Raw genomic sequence first — 13,490 nt, 5'->3', positions numbered from 1 at the left:
GGCCCCTGGTGCACGGAGGCTCCCCCCACCCACTCACCTGTAGGATGGATCCACGATAGAAAGGAAGAAGATGTAGATGCCGTTTCTTTGGTCAAAAACAACCTTGTTCTCTGTAGGGCCTCCCAAGATCTGATACGGGACGTCAGGCCATCTCAAGGGTTCATGGTAGTCAGGGTCGTGGCAGCTCATGTAATTCTGGGGAGGAGGACAAAGGCATGCTCGCTGGCCCTGGGGGTCGGGGAGGACTGTGGGAGTCCTCCGACACACCCCACAGCACACTGCCATCCGCCAGCGTCTGTGGCTGTGAGTCCAGGGCCAGGTGCCTGCTGGGCAGGCCAGCCAATTTGTAAGTGTGGCTCCTTCCTGCCCTCCTCCTTGCTGGCCTGCCCAAGCTTGAGGCGGACTGCAGGTATAATAATTCCTCTCCCCAGGGTCCCTTGCAGCTCTGAGTCTGGGTGTGAGTCTGATACATGTGCTTTTGGTGTTTGTTATGAGCTGGGTTGAATTCCTCCCCAAATCATATGGGGAAGTCCTAACCCTCAGGGCCTTGGGTAGTATCCTTATTTGGAGACGAGGTCTTTTTAAAAATTAATTTTACTTATATATTAATTTTTGGCTATGCTGGGTCTTCGTTGCTGCTCTGGCTTATCTCTAGTTGCGGAGAGCAGGGGCTACTCTTTAGTCGCGGTACAAGGGCTTCTCATTGCAGTGGCCTCTCTCGTTGTGAAGCTTGGGCTCTAGAGCACACAGGCTTCAGCAGTCCCAGCACGTGGGCTCAGCAGTTGCAGCTCCTGGGCTTTAGAGCACAGGCTTAGGAGCTGTGGAACACATGGGCAGAGCAGCTAAACCCTGACGTGGCAACCACTGGTTCCATGTGCCCTGGAACCCACGCCCTGTAACAAAAGACGCCATTTGTAGTGAGAAGCCCATGCACTGAATGTTTGAATCCCAACCCCATTCATTATGTTGATGCAACATCTCCCAGTGGAATAGTATTTGGAGGTGGGGCATTGGAAAGAGATTTGATGAGGTCCTGAGGGTAAGGCCCCTATAAAGGGATTATTTCTTTTGTAAGAATTGACACCAGAGAACTAGAGCAAGGTCTCAAAGAGATACTTGCACTCCTGAGTTCACAGCAGCACCATTCACAATAGCCAAAAGGTGGAAGCAAACCAAATGTCCACGGACAGATGATGGATAAACAAAGTGCGGTTCATACACACTGATGGAATATTACAGGAGTTTCTGACACCCTCTACAACATGGATGAACTGTGAGGACGTGATGCTCAGTGAAATAAGCCAGACACAAAAGGACAAATACCATCTGATCCCACCCATGTGAGACCCCCTAGAGGAGTCAGATCCTTAGAGACAGGAAGTAGATACGGGGGTCAGGTGCCAGGGGGAGGGGACGGGAGTCAGTGTTTCATGGGGACTGAGTTTCAGTTGGGGAAGAAAGAGAAAGTTCTGGAGATGATGGTGGGGATAGTTTCAGGACAATGTGAATGTGCTTAATGCCACTGAGCTGTGCACTTAAAAATATTTAAAATGGTCAATTTTATGTTATGTAGAAGTAAGTAAGTGTTAGTCGCTCAGTCATGGACTGCAGCCCACCTGGCTCCTCTGTCCATGGATGTTTGACCACAATTAAAAAAATTTTTTTTAATTATTTAAAAATTTTATTTGGCTGTGCCTGCTGTTGGGGCTTCCCTGGTGGTGCTAGTGGTAAAGAACCCAGCTGCCAACGCTAGAAACACGGGTTGATCCCTGGGTGGGGAAGATCCCCTGGAGGATGGCATGGCAACCCACTCTACTAAGGTATGAAGGATCTGGTGACATGACCAGGAATTGAACCCTAGCCCCCTGCATTGGGACCTTGTAATCTTAACCACTGGACTACCAGGGAAGTGCCCAACAATTAAGAAAAAAATTTAAAAATCTTTTGAGAGTAAAAGGGAAAAAGAAAAAAAGCTGGATCACATAAAAACTATGTGAAATCTAATAAGGGGGACAGCTGCTTAGCCTAAAGACTCATTATTATGATTATTATTATTATAGCTGGCTGCACCCCATGGTTTGGCTAAGTAGCTACATAACTGCCCATCTAATGATCATGCTGGAAATGCAGGCATTGTGGCTCTATCTTGATATAAAAACCCCTGGGGTTCTACAAAATCGCCCACCAGGGCTGATAGGAAAAAAGCAACAGGGCAGTCTCTTAAATGAATGTGTGCCACTTTGAATGAGAGGGCTAATAAAAAACAATGCAAACACCAGCACAGTCAGAAAATAATAAATAAAGCCGTGTGTGTGGCTTGTACTTTTTAAAGAAATGGTCAGAGAGGTGGTGCTTGGGTAACATCGTGAATGCACAAAACACTCAAGTTGTGAGTTGTACTTTTTACATTAAAAAAAAATTCATTATAGGTTATGTGAATTTTACCTTGATTAAAAAAAACACACACAATGTCACCAACCAAATAAATTCTCAAACTCACTGGACGGAATGGGGTGTGAAGAAGGGTGAAGCTGCTGGCTCTGAAAACAAATACAAATTTAAGGAGCCGGAGTTGGCGCTGGAACCGGCTTCGGACGCGGGTAGCGCGCGCGCCCTGCTGGTGGCGTGGCAGCATTGCGCTGTGTTCGCGCCCTTGGCGTTGAGAAGCGGGTGGATGGCGCTGGAAACTACTGCGCACCACAAGCTCCCCTTCCGCACCCAGGAGCAAATCGACGTGTTCCTATCACTGTCACCAGAACCCTATTTGTCAGTCGTGTACCAACGTGCGTAATAGAAACAATCTCTGAGCAGAACCGTAAATATTGGGCATTTGGATGGTTCCAGAGTTTTGTACATCAGCAGCAGTGTGCTCCATGAACGCCTTGGTCCTAGCATCTCTGATTGTCTGGTCATTCCCTTGGTAGAGATTTCCAAAGGGTTTGTGCATCTTACATTACCAGCATCCAACACCCCAGCTATTCAGGGACTAAATGTCTGTGTTAACCAACTAGAGGTCATCTGTTGAATCAGACCCCCAAAGGTGATGAATTAGGAGGCGGGGCCTTTGGGAGGCAGCAGGTCATAGTGGTGGAGTACTCCTGAAGGAGATTTTGTCATTCAGTTGCTAAGTCGTGTCCCATTCTTTGGGACCCCATGGACTGCAGCAAGTCAGGTTCCTCTGTCATTCATTATCTTCTGGACTTTGCTCAAATGCATGTCCATTGAGTGGTGATGCTGTCTAATCATCTCATCCTCTGTCACCTCCTCCTTTTGCCTTCAATCTTTCCCAACATCAGGGTCTTTTCCAATGAGTTGGCTCTTTGCATCAGGTGGCCAAAGGATCGGAGCTTCAGCAACAGTCCTTCCAATGTATATTCAGGGTTCATTTCCTTTGGGATTGACTGGTTTGATCTCCTTGCTGTCCAAGGGACTCTCAAGAGTCTTCTCCTACACTACAGTTTGAAAGCACCACTTCTTTGGCCCTCAGCCTTCCATATGGTCCAACTGTCACATTTGTACATGATTACTGGAAAGACCATAGCTTTGACTATACTGACCTTTGTCGGCAAAGTTATGTCTCTGCTTTTTAATACGCTAAGTTTGTCACAGCTTTACTTCCAGTGAGTAAGTACCTTTTTAATTTCACCACTGCAATCACTGTATTAGTGATTTTGGAGCCCAAGAAAATAAGATCTGTCACTGCTTTCACTTCTTCCCCTTCTATTTGCCATGAAGTGATGGGACCAGATGCCATGATCTTAGTGTTTTGAATGTTGCGTTTCAAGCCAGCTTTTTCACTCTCTGCTTTCACCCTCATCAAGAGGCTCTTTAGTTTCTCTCCACTTTCTGCCATCAGAGTGGTATCATCTGCTTATCTGGTGTTGTTGATATTTCTCCCAGCAATTTTGATTCCAGCTTACATGGAACAACAGACTGGTTCCAAATAGGAAAAGGAGTACGTCAAGGCTGTATATTGTCACCCTGCTTATTTAACTTCTATGCAGAGTACATCATGAGAAACGCTGGGCTGGAGGAAGCACAAGCTGGAATCAAGATTGCCGGGAGAAATCTCAATAACCTCAGATATGCAGATGACACCACCCTTATGGCAGAAAGTGAATAGGAACTAAAAAGCCCTCTTGAGGAAAGTGAAAGAGGAGAGTGAAAAAGTTGGCTTAAAGCTCAACATTCAGAAAACTAAGATCATGGCATCTGGTCCCATCACTTCATGGCAAATAGATGGGGAAACAGTGAAAACAGTGTCAGATTTTATTTTGGGGGGCTCCAAAATCACTGCAGATGGTGATTGCAGCCATGAAATTAAAAGACGCTTACTCCTTGGAAGGAAAGTTATGGCCAACCTAGACAGCATATTGAAAAGCAGAGACATTACTTTGCCAACAAAGGTCCATCTAGTCAAGGCTATGGTTTTTCCAGTAGTCATGTACAGATGTGAGAGTTGGACTGTGAAGAAACCTGAGTGCCAAAGAATTGATGCTTTTGAACTGTGGTGTTGAAGAAGACTCTTGAGAGACCCTTGGACTGCAAGGAGATCCAACCAGTCCATTCTAAAGGAGATCAGTCCTGGGTGTTCTTTGGAAGGAATGATGCTAAAGCTGAAACTCCAGTACTTTGGCCACCTCATGAGAAGAGTTGACTCATTGGAAAAGACTCTGATGTTGGGAGGGATTGGGGGCAGGAGGAAAAGGGGACGACAGAGGATGAGATGGCTGGATGGCATCACTGACTCGATGGACGTGAGTTTGAGTAAACTCCGGGAGTTGGTGATGGACAGGGAGGCCTGGAGTGCTGCAATTCATGGGGTCGCAAAGAGTCAGACACGACTGAGTGACTGAACTGTAATTCATCCAGCCTGACATTTCGTATGATGTACTCTGCATTTAAGTTAAATAGGTGGGGTGACAATATACAGCCTTGTGGTACTCCTTTCCCAACTTTGAACCAGTCAGTTGTTCTGTGTCCTTATAAAGGGACGTGGGCCTGGAGCAGGAAATGGCAACCCACTCCAGTATTCTTTCCTGGAGAATCCCAGGCCCAGAGGAGCCCTGGGGGAGGGTGGGGGGTGGGGGCGGCATCGGGGCCACAGTCCATGTGGTTGCAGAGTCAGACAGGACTGAACACGCACCTGGGCGCAAAGGCATCTGGAAGAGCTCCCCCACCCCTTCTGCTCTGTGAGGACACAGACCCCAAATCTTCTGGTGGCTTGATGCTGAATTTCAGCCTCCAAGACCCGTGAGAAACCCTTGCTGCTGTTAAAAGCCCCTGGGGTCTCTGGTGTTTGGTTAGCAGCTGCCTGAACAGGTCGAGCTGGCTCCCAGCACACACTGTGCATGACCGGACGTCGCCTTCCCAGGCCTGCCCTGGGACTGCTCAAGAGAGCAGGCCTTACCTCGCGGTCCCAGGAGAAGGATGCTGTATCGCTGGCCATCTCGGTGATGGTGGTCCAGTTCTGCGGCTGGGCACTGCAGCCTGCCATGCCGGCTGTCAGAGAGTACGTGTAGGTGAATAGCCCGTTCATCTCCAGCAGGACATACTCGGCCTCCACCACCTCCTGGAACTTGCCTTCGCGCCACCTGGGACAAGGCACGCACAGGCGAGGCTGCGGGAGGCCGGGGGCCCGGCTATGCCAGGCTGGTGAAACCATCTCGTCTGGGGGTGGATGCCTTCTCCCACCACCACCCCCAAGCTGACGCCTCTGGGACATTCAACCCTGATTCCCAGTGGCAGGTAGGGACAGCGGGTGCTGACCTGGTGAGGGTAGGGTTGGGGAGTGGGTGTCAGTTTAATTCTGGCACCTGCAGATGTTCTAGGGTGATGAATTAGAGTTGTTCTAAATCCTTAATTTTGAGGGAATTCCCTGATGGTCCAGTGGTCAGGGCTCTGAGCTCCCATGCTGGGGACCCAGGTTTGAGTCCTGGTTGGGGAACTAAGATCCTGCAAGCTGTGCAGCCAAGCCTCGTGCCCCACCCCCCACCCCCAATTCTTATTTTTGAATGCACATTTGTCTCCTGCCAGGCTGGGGCTTACACCCTCCTCTGATGAAAAAGTATGAGTGTTAATTGCCTCAATCATGTCCGACTTTTTTCAAACCTATGTACTGTAGCCCGCCAGGCTCCTCTATCCATGGAATTCTCCAGGCAAGAATCCTGGAGTGGGTTGCCATGCCCTCCTCCAGGAGATCTTCCCGACCCAGGGATCGAACCCGAGCCTATGCAGTGGAAGCACTGGAATATGGAGTCTCAACCCCTGGACCGCCAAAGAAGTCCCACCAGAGATGCTCTAAAGAACCTAAATGTCTCCACGTGTTTGAGGTTCCCACCAGCATTCAGTTCAGTTCAGTTCAGTCGCTCAGTCATGTCCGACCCTTTGCGACCCCCTGAACCGTAGCACGCCAGGCCTCCCTGTCCATCACCAACTCCCATCATTCAGTTGTCAACAATTTAGTCCAGTGATCCTGTGTGAGGGGGGAGTTGGGGGCAGGTTGGGGATGGGATCAGATGAAAGAAGACAGGATCCATGGAAGGGGCCAGAGTGAGTGCACCTGAAAGGTGCCCCCCCAAATTCCTATGGGAAGTCCTAACCCCCTCAATGTGACTATATTTGGAGTTGGAAGCTTTAATGAGGCGATTGAGATGGAGCAAGGTCCTAAGAGTGGGCCCTGGTGCCATGGGAAGAAGTTGAGACACTGCAAGACACCTTGATCTTGGACTTCCAGCCTCCAGGACTGTGAGAAAGTCAGTGCCCATGTGTGCCCCGACCCCCATGCCCATCACCCAGTCCAGTCCCTGGTGTGTTTTGTTAAAGCCACCGAGTTAAGACGGGGAAGGGGAAAGTTGTGCAAGCTGGGAGCTGCGGAGGAAAAAAGACAGGGTGAGGATGCAGCCTGGGCAGAGGGGTGGGGAGGATGGTGGGGGCCTGGGGGGCGGTCTCACAGCTCCACCACTGGCTTCCACGGGGTGTCATAGTAGGCGAGGAGGGGGCAGCCCAGCTTCTCATAGGGGTAATACACCTCCAGGTCTTCCTTGGCCTGCTGCCCCTGGAAGTTGGGGTCGTAGGCTTCCCTGTGGGCAACAGGACACAGACATGGGCGAGCTCCCCCAGGCGCCCAGATGTCCAGCCACCCACCGCCCCGCTTCCTCTCTGCAGGTGGGGCCGGTCACCACGGCCGTGGAGGGGTGTCTGAGCAGGGGACTCACAGCCACTGTCAGCATGACCCTTGGGATGCCCCTGTGGGTGGTGGTCGACCTTCTAGGTCCTCTGAGCTCTGCTGTGGCACTTGATTGTGGGCAGACACATTTCGGGATGTTTCTGTGAGCTTGTTCTCTGGGGCTGAGAAAGCAGTGCTTGCCCTAATGTGGTTGCAGCCGGAGGGCCTGAGTGGAACAAAGAAGGGCCTCCCCCAGCAAGGAGGAAGTCTGCCTGCAGATGGCCTTGGACTAGAACGACAACTTGTGGCAGAGTTGCCAGCCCCTCAGCCTCCCCCGAACCTCCAATCAGGGAACCAAGTCCTTAAAGTGAATCTCTGCCTGTCACTCTGTGTGTGTCTCTATCTTGCTCTGTGTGTCTACCTCACACACACATCCTGTGGCTTCTCTCTCTCCCTGGAGACCTTGATTCATACACTCTCGTGCCCCGAGGAGGTCTGGCTGCAGCCTCGTTGGTCAGTAAGCCCAGGAACATCAGTTTGTTAATAGCTTTTGTGTGTGCGTGTGTGGGGAGCGGTTTGATTATTATTATTATTTTTGACTCTGCTGGGTCTTTGTTGCTGCTTGGGCTCTTCTCTAGCTGCAGCGAGCGGGGGCTGCTCTAGCTGCGGGGCACGGGCCTCTCACTGCAGTGGCTTCTCTTATTGTGAAGCACAGGCTCTAGGGCACGGGCTTCAGGAATTGCGGCACGTGGGCTCAGTAGTTGTGGCTCCTGGACGCTAGAGCACAGGCTCAGTAGCTGTATCATGGGCTTAGTTGCTCTGAGGCATGTAGGCTCTTCCAGGATCAGGGATCGAATCTGTATGTCCTACGTTAGCAGGCAGTTTCTTTAGCAACAAGGGAAGCCCTGACAGCACCAGTTTTGACCTCAGCTTTGAGACTTTGGATGGGGGATGGACTCTTGGCTTGTATTGCTGTGGGGAGAGCCAGGTCATATAAGACACACCAGTATCTTCCTATGCCAGGGGGATTGGGCAGTGGGCACCAGTGTGGAATTGGCTCTCTGTGCCACCCTGCATAGAGGGTTCACCATGGCCAGCACCCCCATTCCCCGCCTTGGCTAACTGTCTGACCAACTCCGCTAGTTGGGGCGAGCAAGTGGCTGGGCTCCACGAGCTGGTGGCAGGCTGGGGAGGGGTCTGAGGCTGGCTCAGCAGGTGGCAGAGCCTGGGCAGACCTGGGCCAGGGACCCTGCCACATCACACTGGTTCCCCCGCAGGCCCAGCCCCCTCCCCTGCCTGTCTCCTCACCCCCTTGGATTCCTTGCTGGCCAGATATCAATTGGCATGGTATCAATTTTAAATGATTATTTTTCCCTTTTCTTTAAATTATTTTTTCTTTTCCATTATGATTTAAGAATGATTCTTGGGACCTCCCTGGTGGTCCAGAGATAAAGACTCTGAGCTTCCACTGCGGGGGCATGGATTTGATCCCTGATCAGGGAACTCAGATCCTGCATGCTGCTGCAAACGGCCCAAAATTTAATTAATTAAAAAAATTTATTCATTGGCCTTTGGCATATGCACACCAAATGGTCATGGGTGTGACTGTGTGTTGGGGGCGGCGCTCACCTCTCAATGATGTAGCTATAGTTGTCCTGAAGAGCCACAGGGTCGAGGACTCCGTGGTAACATGCTGAAAGTTCACTGTGGGCAACAAAAGATGGTGAGATGCCGCCTGACCCCGTGCAAGACCGAAAAATCGTTCCCTTTGGCACACAGATCGCCCCCGTTGGTTGGATGGGGCTCTCTAAGAAGCTCCAGGCTCATCTAGCATCTTCCCTGCCTGGTCTAGACTCAGCCATTTCGCCAAGGAGCCCTAATTCCTTGGGTTGGAGAACGATGTTAAACTCGAAAATCTGGGAGCTGGGTGTCCTGACTTTTGAGATGATCCTTTCCCTTTTTATCTTTGTTCTGTTACCATCTGCGCATATATCCTTAAGCAACATGGTATCAGCAGGGGGATTGGTTCTAGGATCTACCACAAATAACAAAATCCCAGGATGCCCAAGTCCCATAGTGGGGGCCTCTGTATGCGAGAGTTCTACACCCGCCAGTTCCACAGCCGAAGATTCAGTTAACCTAGAAGGTAAACACAATCCATCCACAGTTGGTTAAATCTGCGGATGAGGGACCCGCAGATACAGGGGTCGACTGTAGTTTATTTTTGCCTGATTTTATTTTCTTTTTTCCATGCTGCGTGCCTTGTGGGATCTTAGTTCTCCAACCAGGGATCGAACCCTCGTTCTCCACAGTGGTGCAGAGTCCTAACAGGACCTCCAGAGAATTCCCCTGATTCTGGATTTTTTTTTTTTTTTTTAAAGAATAGAATCATGCTCTGCGTTCTTTTCAGTCTTTTGATTCCATGCCCATGTCTGTATGATCCATCCAGGTAACCCTGTCTCGTGCCTTTTCACTGCTGTGACATTCCGTTGTATCAAAACCTCTGCACTTGATTTATCCATCCTCCTGTTAATGGCCATTTGAGTAGGCTTGCTTCCAGCTTGGAGCTATTAAGAATAATGCTGCTGAGAACATTCTGGAACCTGGGTCAGTGTAAATGTGCATGAGTGGGATTGCTGGTGGAAAGATATACATGCTAAAGCAGCTGAAAAAATACCACCAGCTGTGTCTGGAAGCTCCTGAAGCTGCCAGGGGGTCCCCCCACTTAAGTTCTACTGCTACCATCCAGGCTTTGTCAGTTTTGCCACTGTGCTGGTGAATAACCCTCTCTAATGTGTATCACTTTCGTTTTCATTTTCCTATTGAGGTTGACAACCTTTCTTGCGCTTTTTATGTATTGATCAGCCTTTCCCCCCACCCTTTATTTAGGAGTGCCTGCGCAAGCCTCTTGCCCATATTTTTCTCTTCGTTTGTCATTTCTTTTTTCTTTTTTTTTGATTCATAGGAATTCTTTATAAATCCTGGATACAAGTCTTTTGTTCATTACACATGTGGCAAATACTGTTCTGACACTCTTTAAGGGCAGAAGCTTTGAAAAGATTGTTTTAAAATGCTTTTGTGTACATATGTTCTAAATACATCATTGACTGATTCAATAAAGTGTTTCCATTTTGGGGGGAAAATGTGGTAAAATTATCCCTTGAGTTTATTCGTGCCCTTCTGCGGTGAAGTGCTGAGGCTGGCTCTTGCTAGCCATAAAATCCTCAGGAATTTTGTGGGGCAGTAGAGACATGTCGGTAGCAATCGGTGGGCTCACTGGGAGCATTTATACTGTAAAAACTGCAAAAGCTACCAAACCAGACTTCCCACCTACGCAGAACCCGCTGTTGCCCGTTCACCAGCACACCACCGCCCGAGGGAAAACTATGGTGATCTGACCAGTCTTCAGGGTTCTTTCTTTCTTTTTAAAATTTCACGCTGGTGATTTTTGTTTTTTAAAATATAAGCCAGTAATTTAAATTATTTGTGTATTTTTGGCTGCACCGGATTTCCCTATTGCTGGCTGCGAGTGGACTTTCTCTAGCTGTGGTGAGCAGGGACCACCCTCTAGTTGCAGTGCCTGGGCTTGTCACCACGGTGGCTTCTCTTGTTGCGGAGCAGGGCTTCTAGAACTCGCAGGCTTCAGCAGCTGTGGCTCCTGGGCTCTAGGTCACAGCCTCAGTAGCTGCGGTACACGGGGTTAGTTGCTCCTTGGCGTGTGGGATGCTCATGGATCAGGGATTGAACCTGTCTTTCCTGCACTGGCAGGAGGATTCTTTACCACTTAGCCACCACCGAAGCTCCCTTTTCTTCTTCTTCTTTTCTTTTTTTTTGGCAATTTCATGCTGGTGATTGTTCTTTTTTTAATGTAAATTATTAATTTTTAAGAGAAAACTTTAACCCCAAAGTTGCATATTAATACTACACACAAACTGAGACATATGTGACTTTTAGCACGGTGTGTACATCCTTACATAAACTCAAATATTTACACAGTTAAAACAATTTCCATTTAACATGTGAACTTTCTGAAATACATAAAAGCATTAATACTTTCCTTGTGTCTCATGGCTGCATTCCCTGCAGTAACCGGAGGCAAAGTTCCCCCAAATGTTCAGCAGGTTATTAAACACAAAAACTCAGCAATTGTAATCAAAATGAAGGACTCAGGGATTAAAAGGGAGAAAGAGAATGAGCAAAGGCTGAAGGAGCAGAAAGAACAGTTGAATATCACCCAAGTCCGTGGAGGGGAGGGGCAGCCACCTGCGGGAAACTCAAAGTTAACCTATTAGGATTCATATTGAGCTGTTCCTTATGGAAATGTTAAATATATACAAAAGTAGACAGCAGCGTCACCCACCTTTAGCAATTGTGAAGCAATGGTGACTGTCTCATACCGTCCCTAAGCCCCACTTTCCTCTCCCCGCCCCTCACTTCCACCCTCCCAACACACTCACTTCTGAATGACGATCTTCTTCTCCAGGTCACACCCCACTGAAATGAGCGCCGTCTGCAGGTGGGGAGACACGGGGCAGGGGAGAGGAAAGGGGTATATGGGGATGCTGACCCAAGTCAGTGAGGACGCCCGTAGCCTGACCCCAGTGAAAGCCCACGAGGGGTCGCACTCAACCCAACAGGGACTGGAGACCCTGAGCTTGGATGGAGATGCGGTGACCAGGTGCCTGGGACTCACGGAGTCAATCCCTAAGAACCTGCACCAGATATGGGGTGCCACTAAGATCCCCCATTTGATAACTCCCAGCTGGTACACCTGCTCTGAGGATGGTGAGTCCTAAGGCACAGCCCTGGGGAGGATGAAGGGGAGTGGCAGCCACCTTGGCATCCATTTACAGATCCTGAGTGTGAGCTCAGCCAGCCCCTTGGGGAAAGCTAGTGAAGGCCTGCTGCCATTAGTCTGAACCCTTAAGACAAAGAATATGAGATGGCAGAAGTTTGGGTCATACCAGTGGCTTAAGGTCCACACATGAAATTTCTTTGTTGGCGATGTCCAGCGTGATGGTAGATGTTGTGGGTCTCTTTATGCTACAAGGCAGTGGGAGTGTGTGCAACTGTAAAAAGCATCACTGACCCATCCATTCATTTTTCTATTCATCCATCTATCCATCTGTCCACCCATTTGTCTATCCATTTATTCACCCATCCACCCATCCATCCACCCATCCACCCATCCATCCATCCACCCACCCACCCACTCATCCATCCATTTCTCCATTCACTCACTTTTTTCATCCATTCAGTCCAGAATACTGACCAAGAACCATGGGCTCAGACATGGTGGCACCCACCTCTCTCTAGTTTCTACCTCTTCTTGAGTCAGTTTTTTAAAGTGATATATAATAGCTTACTGAAAAGAACACCTGAGCCCCAATTTTATTATCACCTTGCTGCATATAATTTTTTCACATCATTCTTTTAACAGCTTCTGTATCCACACTTTTTTCTAAAACCCCAAACTCCTAATCCATCCCTCCTTCCCGACCAGCCTCCCCCACTCAGCAGCAAGTCTGTTCTCTGTGTCTGAGTCTGTTTCTGTTTTGTAGATAGGGTCATCTGTGCCATATTTTAGATTCCACAGGTAAGTCATATCATATGCTATTTGTCTTTCTCTAAAGAGTTTTTATTCTTGCTTTACCGCCCTTGGACTAGAGGAGCTTGAATCTTGGTCCTGCTTTCCCCAGCTCCTGCTAAGGGAACTCTACAGAGACCCTGGGGCCACCTGCCACTACCATCCAGGTGATGACATACCTGGAGGTGAAGTTGGGGTCGGCTCTGCCCCAGTGGTGCTGTTGCTTCAGGGAAATGTTCTGTGGAACCAAGAGAGAAAATGCAAAATGCAGCTGCCACTGTGGGACAGCCCCAGGGTGGTCCTGGAATGGGGTTCAGGAGGAGGGCAGGACCAGGTGGGGGATGGAGGGGTGTAAAGGAGTTGGGAGGAGCAGCCTGGGAGCCATCCAGCCCATCTCTGGTTCTAATTTCCTGCTAGAAGCTCATGGAAATGGCCCCTCTTCCCAAGCTCCTTCATTCCCTTGCTGCCTCTGTCCTGGGGACCCACAGTGGGGTGTGAATCAGTTTCCCCTCCTATTTAACTGTGATGTGACAAGGTCTGGTGCAAAGAGTTTGTTGTGGTCTGGGTTCAAGTCAAGACTTCCTGGTGTGACCCTGGCTGTGGCCTGAAGGTCACCCAGACCCCTATTTAAGTCAAGCCCCTCCCTGCGGCCCATTTTGCCTCCTGATGCCTCCTCCCATCCCTCCTCTGGGGGACTGTCACCTGCCTAGGTGGGGAAAAGGCAGGGGCTTTATA

The 13,490-nt window shown here is 49.4% G+C and overlaps 1 protein-coding gene across 1 annotated transcript in view; it reads right to left on the bottom strand.

Annotated features, from left to right (window-relative positions):
* Positions 1-13,490, bottom strand: part of CATSPERD (cation channel sperm associated auxiliary subunit delta) — a 35,480-nt gene that overhangs the window by 1,589 nt on the left and 20,401 nt on the right. The window contains exons 15-21 of the mRNA XM_040242057.1: positions 12,935-12,993; positions 12,133-12,211; positions 11,626-11,678; positions 8,798-8,872; positions 6,954-7,082; positions 5,411-5,594; positions 38-195 (exon numbers count right to left, since the gene is read on the bottom strand). Of these exons, the coding sequence (XP_040097991.1) occupies positions 38-195; positions 5,411-5,594; positions 6,954-7,082; positions 8,798-8,872; positions 11,626-11,678; positions 12,133-12,211; positions 12,935-12,993 (737 nt within the window). The remainder of the gene's footprint in view (positions 1-37; positions 196-5,410; positions 5,595-6,953; positions 7,083-8,797; positions 8,873-11,625; positions 11,679-12,132; positions 12,212-12,934; positions 12,994-13,490) is intronic.

Source organism: Oryx dammah, unplaced genomic scaffold (assembly GCF_014754425.2).
Source record: "Oryx dammah isolate SB20612 unplaced genomic scaffold, SCBI_Odam_1.1 HiC_scaffold_5, whole genome shotgun sequence".
NCBI lineage: Eukaryota > Metazoa > Chordata > Mammalia > Artiodactyla > Bovidae > Oryx > Oryx dammah.
This window is presented reverse-complemented; position numbering and strand designations above follow the sequence as displayed.